Genomic DNA, 9366 nt, shown 5'->3' with positions numbered 1-9366 from the left:
TGTGTGTGTGTTTCCAATGTCTGCTGCCTCATTGCGTGATGAGTTTGAATACCTGACCAAACTAATTGGAGTTAGGCCATGGGTCAATGACCAAATCCCCAAACATTGTTAAAAAACACTTAACGATCCAACCTCCCATATTAATGTAATTAGTATTTGTGTTTCAGTCACAGATGAAGATGAGTGTCTCGTTTACACAAGTTTATAATAAAAGTTAAGAGTAATCGTGTTAATCGGGGTTTTAGGTTGCTGGGAGACTTTTTGCTATAAAGTTCATATCTTGTTTGTGATTTTAATTCAAAACAAGTAAAATTTAGTTGACTTTAACGTATTTTCTTAAAAATCCATGTTTAATTTTTAATATTGTGTTTAATGCGAGATTAACGCAACGAAATTAATCATTTAAAAAGGCCCACAGTTTGTGTTAAGTAGCTATGTTCTATTAAAATGCGCAGATTTATTAACGCCACTGACAGACACACACACAGCTGAATTTTAATCTTATTTACTGAAACCGAAATGTCGTCATTTCACCAGGTTAACAATTAAGTATTTAAATTGCACTTTTTACTGATTTCCCCAAAAACTTAAAAAAGGTGTTTGTGCTCGAAAAAAACATCGAAAAAAAGCCCCAAAACTCGACTTTGTATCTAAAAACGAACCTTATTACAGTTATTCCGAGGAGAGAAAAGGTTGGATAGATAGATAGAATAGATAGACTAGATAGATAGGATAGATAGAATAATAATTAGGATAGATAGATAGATAGATAGAGAAAGAACACACTTTAATGGAGCTGCTTTTAAACCCAGCGGTCTTTAATTTGGAGATAAAAATTAAATTAGTTGCTGGAGACCTGTGAAAGAATCAACAAACACAGTAAGTCCCCTGAAAACCAGAAAAACAGCCCAAACAACTCGCTTAAAAAGACCTTAAAAACTTCCATCTTTCCTTTTCGTGACCAGCCTTGAAAGGCGCATTTGCTTAAAAATATGCAAACGCCACAAATAGAAAGGAAGGTAACAATAAGAGAAGAAGAAAAAACTCCACTAATGCCAACTAAAAGCCTTTCGATCACGCTTAAAAGCTGCTTCAATAGCGCACAGCATTAAGAAATTTCAGAGCAAAGGGTTTTAATATTTCTACGCCATTACTGCGGACACTTTTATTATTTACATTTTGTTCTCGCTTGAAGGTCAGGACAGTTTTCAGACGGTTTCATTCAGCCAATCATCTGCTGCCCTGCGTCTCCTCAGCAGCAGCAGCAGGAAGCTGAGGCCCTCCCATTAACACCCCTAGTGTCAGCACTAATGAGGGACACAGTGGCTGCTCTGTGTTCCCAAATCCACACACACACACACTTCCTTCCCACCACCTCTATGTTTGAGTGCGTGTTTTCTGTGGTTACATATTAAGGTTAGTGTGGTAGAGCCACAGTGGTGATGCGTAAAGTTCCCGCAATAAAGTGTTTGTTTGTTTTTTAAGAAGTGATGCAAACTTCCTGCTGTGTATTTCCACATATTGTTGCAAAATAAAATTCAAGTACCTACTTTAATTCTGTGACTTTGTGGGTTTATTTTCAACGTTTTGGGGACTTTTTTTTAACAGTCTATCACATAACTGCCTCCTTTTATCATCGGTGTCTCCAGACTTTCCCTCTTTTTTTTTTTTACTGGGAAGATGCAGCACACACAAGACATGTATTCTGATATTAACTTCGATCTGTACTTGAAGGTTATGGCTCTAATAGTAGCTTTAATGAACTGTAGGCAAGGTTTCTGTCGACAATTGAATATTGAGTAAGTGAATAAGAGTCTTTCATAAACCCACATTGGGTAAAATAGGACTTTAAATATGACAAGATTTACGCTTTCCACATGAATTTACAGCACGCACCAATTTATTTATTATACTATTAACAGAGTGTGTTGGCTAAATTCAATTTCTTGTTAAGATTTGCTTCAATAGTTTGTGCCGTGATATTGTGCAACCCTTTTTTTATACTCAGTAGGTAAACAACCAATTAAAAAGGTTGGCCTTCAAACACACTTCTTTTTAAAAAAGAGAAATTCACAGTTACGCATTTAAATAGGCGGTGTTGTGTGGCCCCTCACACAGACCGTGTGTACGTGGTGACGCACATAATAAACACAGAGGGGTTGGGCTCGTGGTGCTGCGGGAAGGTTTGAATGAAGCGCGCGGGGTTTAGGTGAGCGAGTGGCCAGGAAATGTCTGCAGTGTTCAGAGGAGTGAACCGACAGGGACCGATGTACCGGGCAGCAACGTGCCAGTTTCTTTCCACGCAAACACACAAATGCAGAAGACAAAATGTTCCGAGGATTGTTGCTGCTGAGAGGCGTTTATTTCTATTTTTAATTCATCTAAAACCCAAATAAACTGTGATGATGAGTAAAGGATATTCTGCTTTCCAAGATGTAACAATATCAGACGCCAACCATTACGCATGAAGGGTGCTCCTTCTGTCACACACACACACACACACACACACACACTCAGATACTGTGCGCAGCTGAATCCAACAGTCCCATGATGGAAAATGAGACAGATAATGTTGATTTTTGTGTCAGTCAGAGAGATGTTGGCTGTGGTGTTGTATTCATTGGAACTGTGTTTTAAATACGCTCCTATTTGTATCTGAATGTGGAGGAAATGTAACGTTTTTTAAAATGTCAGTCAACACAATGTACGAATATACTATAGCCCTGTAAGGCCATAGGCTTCGTGCTTATTTAAGGCCTTTATTGGAGCGTGCACACACCCCCGGGCCATTATGGGAGGCTTTTTCTGTCTGTCTGTGTGTGTATGGGTGTGTGTATGTGTGTGTGTGTGTGTGGAGTTTACATCTGAATTAAAATTTGTGTCGGATTGCAAACACACTGGATTTGGCCCCGGATATACCCATTTAAGAAGCCAGCTGGACAGTGTGTTTGGGCGGGGCAGCTCTTCTACCCTTCCTCCTCTGATTGGACCAAGGAGCCAATTAAAAAGGCCCCAAACGCACATGTGACCAAATTATGTTGAAATATTTGGCAAACGTAAAACGAAATGACCTAAAACACTGACTTTGGCTACAATAATACATAAAACAAATAGATACCAACAAGGCCTACTTTATGAATTAATAAAAACGTGCTAAATGCCATGCTAAGGCCCGGTTGCTAGGCTACTAGCTCGGCTGTCTTGCACAATAATGTATGTATCCTACAAATGGACTATTGGCACCATTTGCGCCAAACATTCGCATTTCCCAATGACTTGAGACAACACCTGCTCTTACCTGAGTCTCGGACAGATTCAGCTGCCTCGCGAGCTCGGTGCGCTCGCGGCCCACGACGTACTGGCACCGCTGGAACTCGAGCTCGAGCCGATACAGCTGTTCGGCCGTGAAGGAGGTCCGCGTGCGCTTGGGCCGGTCCAGGTCGAGGCCTTTCGGCAGGACGATCTCCCGGATGGTGCCTTTGGCGTCTGTCCAGAATTTAAAAATAAATAAATAGATAAATAAATAAAAACACAACAAACAAACGTTTTGTGAGCGAATGCAACGACAGCTATTAGCAGTTCACACCTGAGAGTATTATTATTGAGTCGCACACCTTTCTTTAAAGGCTTGGAGTGAAACAGGCCTCCATGGTGCCAAACTGATGTAATATGGCTTTAGAGAGAGAATAAAATGGATGGATGCGCGTCTGTGTGTCTTTGAGTAAAACAAGCGTCATATGTGTTATTTTTAAGACGAGGACGAAAGAAAGGCCTTGTTGTCATAAATAACGGGGCTAAACTGTGACTGTGCTTCAACCCCAGGGTGTGTGATGGCTCTTAATATTGGCCCACATCATGGTCTGTAATCCATATTTAGGAATTTTTTTTTGAATATTTGTGGGAAATGTTGTTGACTGAGATCAATGTCCGCAACTCAAACGCGTAAATGACGCAATGTTAGTCCACGTGACTGTACACGCAAGCTGCGTCAGTTTTTGCGTGCTAAAATATGAAAATGTCTCGTGTTTCCAGGAACTAGAAGTCAAATTAAAATCATTCAATCGACTCCATTGCATCTCGGATACTTTATTGGAGACTCAGTCAGAAATAGAGGGTGATGAAAATATGCACACGGGGAATTCCGCCCAGTTTGGGGGCTAGAGGCACTGAATATCTGTCCTGGTTATTTCGGGCTTTTAAGTGCTGATGAGCATAGCTTTACTTGTCTACGTGACATTTAATTCACTCCAAACTACTTAGAGAATAATTTAAAAGCTTCACTTTCAACTCCAAGGCTGTGCGTCATTATCCACAACAACAACAACAACATAGTGTGTGGGTTCATGGGACAAACTATCATTAAATAGGGGACTTATCTTTTATTTTCTTTGGTTAGCCGTGTCCGTCTTATTGGTGTTATTTTGCATTTTATTTATTGTTGTAAAATCAGAACTCATTTAAATATAATACAAATAAAAACAACATATATTAAAAGGTTAATTAATATATTAGAGAGATATCCTGGATGGGGAGGGTCAGTCAGTCAGTCATTACACCCCGCCCTGGATCCAGAAGCCCTCAGGATATTGTGTATACTGTTTAAAAAAATAAAAATAAATCACAATTCGTTGTTTTAATTTTGCTGCGAGCGAAAAATGTTGTGTTTTTTTACAGGCGTGTTTCTCCTCGGTATAAAACCCTTTGTGTATTAGACGAGAATATTTGTTCGTATTTATCACGTTCAATGGAAGCGCAGGCCAGACAACACCTCCTCTTTGTCCAAGATTTTCAAGTCATAAAATATGCAATCCAATAAAATATGAAGAGCCCTGAATTAAATATGAAACAAAACTGATTGAACCGAGTAATCTATAGTGTTTCTATAGAAAGGCCACTGCCTAGAACAACCAAAACAGTTGAATTATTATTATTATTTATTATTTATTTTATTTTTTGGCTATAAAGGCAAATTGAACCTGCTGTAAAAGGTATATCTCCCCTTGGATTAACGTACTTTTAAAGCGTGATAAAGAAGAGATAAATAAAACATTTGTAAATGAATAAGAATCAGTGCGTAAAAGAAAAAACCGTGGGCTGTTTTTGCTACAGCAGAGGAATTAACACAGTTAATGAAACCCAGTAAATTCCTAAGTCCCTGATCTGTATTAAACAGTTATTCCATTCTCGGTGTTATAGGAAGTTATTCTTAATTGTTTGGTTAGCCTACAAGCCTGGGCTACGTAATGAAACGAGCCTGAGAGCTCTCCATCTTTACGCACGCATAATGACTTTGCGTAATGTGTCGCCAGCCAAGTGAGGGTCTGCACCAGAGAGATGCTAGAAACCCCCCTCCTTCTCTCCAGACATACAGCAGAGTGTGTTTACACATTTTCTGGCCCCAAAAGAAGAGAGAGAGAGAGAGAGAAAATAACAACAGTAACTGTGATGGAAACATTTGCGAGCAGAGGAGGGAAACCAGCGGCTTTACGCAGACCTGCTGACCTCTCGGTGACCCCGGCCTCTCTGCGGAAAAGCCCGAGCATCCAGACTCAGCTCCAAAAACAAACCCTGACACTGCAGGCGTCGCTCGCTCAGTAAAAACTCTACAGTACCTCCACCAAAAAAAAAAAAAAAACCGGCTCACACCCCCTCCTGACCTTCTGCAGGCCACTTCCTCCATTAACGCAGCGTAATGACCGCATGTTTATCAGATGATTCTGAGGCTTTTACACAGAGTATATGAACTCCTGCCTGCCAAATCTCACATAGAAAACATAAGGATGTGATCAGCAGTAAAGAAGCAGTCTATTAATCAATATATCTATAATACTAAACGTACACATTACCATTACAGACCTCTATTTATACTGGAAGTGATCGACGCTCCGGTTGTTTTAGATGTATTTATATTTTTTTACCTGCATCCACGTATATCATTTATCTCCCTTTCGCCATTTTTCTTTCTCCGGATCCATCGTTTACTATTTAAAATCGCTCTGGTTACTACATTTTATTTTATTGTTCTCCGTTTAGAAGAGCTGCTGCTGTGCGGAAGAGACGCGACTAAACGTTCAATAGAAAGAAAACCAACCAGCAGCCATAACATCCGCAGCCTATAACCGAGAATTGATAGGCCGACATATTGATTCTGTCCTCAGCAAACAGTCACACACACACACAAGAAAAATCCTGCACAAAAATACTAGTTGCAATTTAATTTGAGCCTTTTTCTTTATGAGATTCTGAATGGGAGGGAAGCGTGTTGACTTTTTGTTCTTGGTAAGCATTTAAACAAAAATCCCTCATGTAGGAAACTTCACAATGACTCCAAATATTCCACATAATGCATTTTAAATTATTATTATTATTATTTTTCCTCACTGAGGTTATACAAGTCTTTATTCTTTATTTATGTTCGGACATAATAATTACAAAAATCAAATAACGAGACAGATGTATGTGTTATTCTTTATGTTATTGGAACCCTTCCCTGCAAACATATAACACACATTTACTGAACAATTTAATGTTTTAATTATGTTGGTGCAATATATTTTATACATGTTTATACTTCACTGTTAGACTTTAGTCACTGTGTACCTGCTCACCCAAGAGCCTTTAATCCTTTAAATATACAGTGGAACGAAACTACCTCTTCATATTCATATTTATTAGCTTATTGATTTATTTATTTATTGATTTATTTATTTATAGTTCTTTAACTTTATTTAGGTAAATAATTTATTTTGCTGCTGCTGGTCAGAGACTTAGCAAACAACATTTAGTTGTAGGCCTACAATGACAAATAAAGTGGTTTATGTCTTATATTTCTATAATTTAACGTGCAAACATAAATCAAACACAAATGTTTTGGGCTACTAAAAGGGACTGTAACACCACCTAAACCTAATAATACAGAACTCAAAAATAAATAAACAAATTAAAACAGATTTTTAAAATTCTATTTTAAGAGAGTTTATGTTTTCAGTATTTTCATCTTAATTATCTGGATTTTTTAAAGAAGTCTCAGTCTTGCTCAGAGGCAGCTGGCCTCCTGCAGGAGGGTGTGGACACCCAGAATAATATTAAATTAAATATTATTCTGACGTTCATGAACATAACGTTGGCACACAAAGACTGAAATCACTGACAGCACACACACACACACACACACACACACACACCGCTTTATAGAAGCTGTTTAATGGAGAGCTGCGTTATGTTGTTTTCTATCTGCTCCTTTGTTGATAAAAGACTCAACAGCCTCGAGGAGTGAATTTCACCTGATTATCCTCAACAGTTCAAACGTTTTCCTTTTGTTTTTCATTTAAACCTCCACACAGAGATGATGTGTTATGGAGAAGGTATTCACTGCATATGTGAGAAAAATAATGAGCCAATATTTCATCTACTAGGTTCAGCCATTGTTTTGACTATTGATCTGACCAATAGACTTAATAATGAACAAAAAGGGAGTTGTCACAGCTGATACAGCCTGGGACAAACAATCCTATTCAGACCGATTTAATTTTATATTGTGATATCATTTTTATTTGGGAATTAATACTTGCAGGTGTGGCCTGGTGTAACAATAATTTAGGTATCACGGAATTGAAAGTAGGCTATTGTTACCAGAGTCCACCAGAGGTTTGGTATTGTTGACCACTTTGTTTAGAAATGTAAGTCCTGTTCAGTCCAAGTTTTAGACACTTTTGGGTTTAAATAGACAAATGCCTGCCTTCTTTCAGTATATTATATATGACATATATGACGTTTTTTAATGTTATAGCTCATTTTTTTGTTCTTTTATTCTTGTTATTGCTGTGACTGTCAATACAGTGTGTGTTTAGCTAAAAGTGTCTCTCGGGCAAGACTAAGGATAACTAGTGTTGTACAGCAGTGTGTTAAAATAGTCACAATTCCAGGTCACTGACAGATCCCCAGTCTCAGGATTAGTTTTACGCACAGAATAAATCAGTGTTTGGTTCGTATTCGTTCACTTACCCCTTACTAATATCCTCCGACAGTAGTCAGGGTCCACTCCCAAAAGTTTGTCGTGTCCGTCTTCGCTGGAGGACGTCGGGGTAGAGGCTGATGTCCCCGGAGTGTCGGTGGAGCTCTGAACCGGGGACCGGCTCCCTATCTCGGCGCGGCACTTTGTCTCCATCCGGTCCGGACACAGCGGATTGGGTCCACAGCGGTGGTTCCCATCGCCCATAGTCGTGGCCTGATCAAACATCTACAAGTAAGTTACACTCTCTAAGATGATCTCTCCCTACGTCTGCAACTGCTGCTCACCCTCGTCTTCCTACTTTCTTCTCCTCTTTGCAAGTGTTCTCCAGAGACGAGGAGAGCATGCCCTCCTCTCCCTCCAAAAAAAAAAAAAGTAGATCCAGTTACAAAGGAACCATGCGGTCCTGCAACGGGACCGGGGTGCGCTTCAGGTGTCGCGGCATGACGCGCGGTCCGGAGTCCAAACCAAGGCAAGAGGGAGAGTCGGCTTTGGGGGAGGTGGGTGGAAGGGGGGGAACCTCGGGATCCTGCTCTAACTATAGCAGCCAGGAGGTGCAGGAGAAATGCATGGTGCAGCCTGAAAGGTACAAGGGGGCAACCAGATCTATGGAGGAGCGGGGAGGTGCCACAAACACAAGTACACACTGCTCACCCACGTAGAAATAAAGTGAGAGGCGGCGCACACACACACAAAAAATTTAAAAAACACCTCACACAGCAGCACTGCGGTCACAGTTCACCGTGCACAAGCCAGGGAACAAAGTTTCTCCTGGTTTGTCCAAAGCAGCAGCCTGTTACTTCAGCCCCGGTCAGATGGAGGACTGCGTCTGCGGATCCGTGATTGAGTGTTGTTGGTGGTGAGATGGCCACATAAAAGGGTGGGGGGGTCGGTGGTCTTCTGCTTTTGGAGAGCCCACAAGAAAAGATGTCAGTGTTGAAACCCTGCAGGAAGGGGAACTGTCGGGAAATGGGGACGTGGTCACATTGGCTCACAAATAAAAAGTCTGGAGCACTCTTTGTTTGTATAATTTGCTTTACAGCCGAGGCACCACGTCTGAGCGGGGCGGCTGCTGCACCCTGCCTACACGAACAGAGGAGAGATGCTGCTGGTGTGTGGATAATATTTGTGGTGACACGGTAGACTTTACAGAGGCAGGAAGCCCGCGCGTCATTTCCTGTCCACGCAGAGTCGTCGCCGATTGGTCCGCCGGCAGAGGCACGTTTTGACAAGAGGATGAGCGGCGCTTGCAGACCGGGATCAGGCACGGAGACATGAGACGATGGTTTGTGTGCGCGATTCCGCTCTGGAAACAGCCAAGCGCTGCCCGGTCTCTCCCCCCTCACCCACCCCTC

The 9366-nt window shown here is 40.9% G+C and overlaps 1 protein-coding gene across 1 annotated transcript in view; it reads right to left on the bottom strand.

Moving 5' to 3' along the window:
* vax2 (ventral anterior homeobox 2) overlaps positions 1 to 9052 on the bottom strand; it is a 24110-nt gene extending 15058 nt beyond the window's left edge. The window contains exons 1-2 of the mRNA XM_035675521.1: positions 8005 to 9052; positions 3299 to 3486 (exon numbers count right to left, since the gene is read on the bottom strand). Coding sequence (XP_035531414.1) covers positions 3299 to 3486; positions 8005 to 8239 — 423 coding nt within the window. The 5' untranslated portion in view covers positions 8240 to 9052. The remainder of the gene's footprint in view (positions 1 to 3298; positions 3487 to 8004) is intronic.
* Positions 9053 to 9366: the final 314 nt, after the last annotated feature.

This window comes from Morone saxatilis, unplaced genomic scaffold, assembly GCF_004916995.1.
Source record: "Morone saxatilis isolate NCDOM2014 unplaced genomic scaffold, NCSU_SB_2.0 Contig4, whole genome shotgun sequence".
Classification (NCBI taxonomy): domain Eukaryota; kingdom Metazoa; phylum Chordata; class Actinopteri; family Moronidae; genus Morone; species Morone saxatilis.
This window is presented reverse-complemented; position numbering and strand designations above follow the sequence as displayed.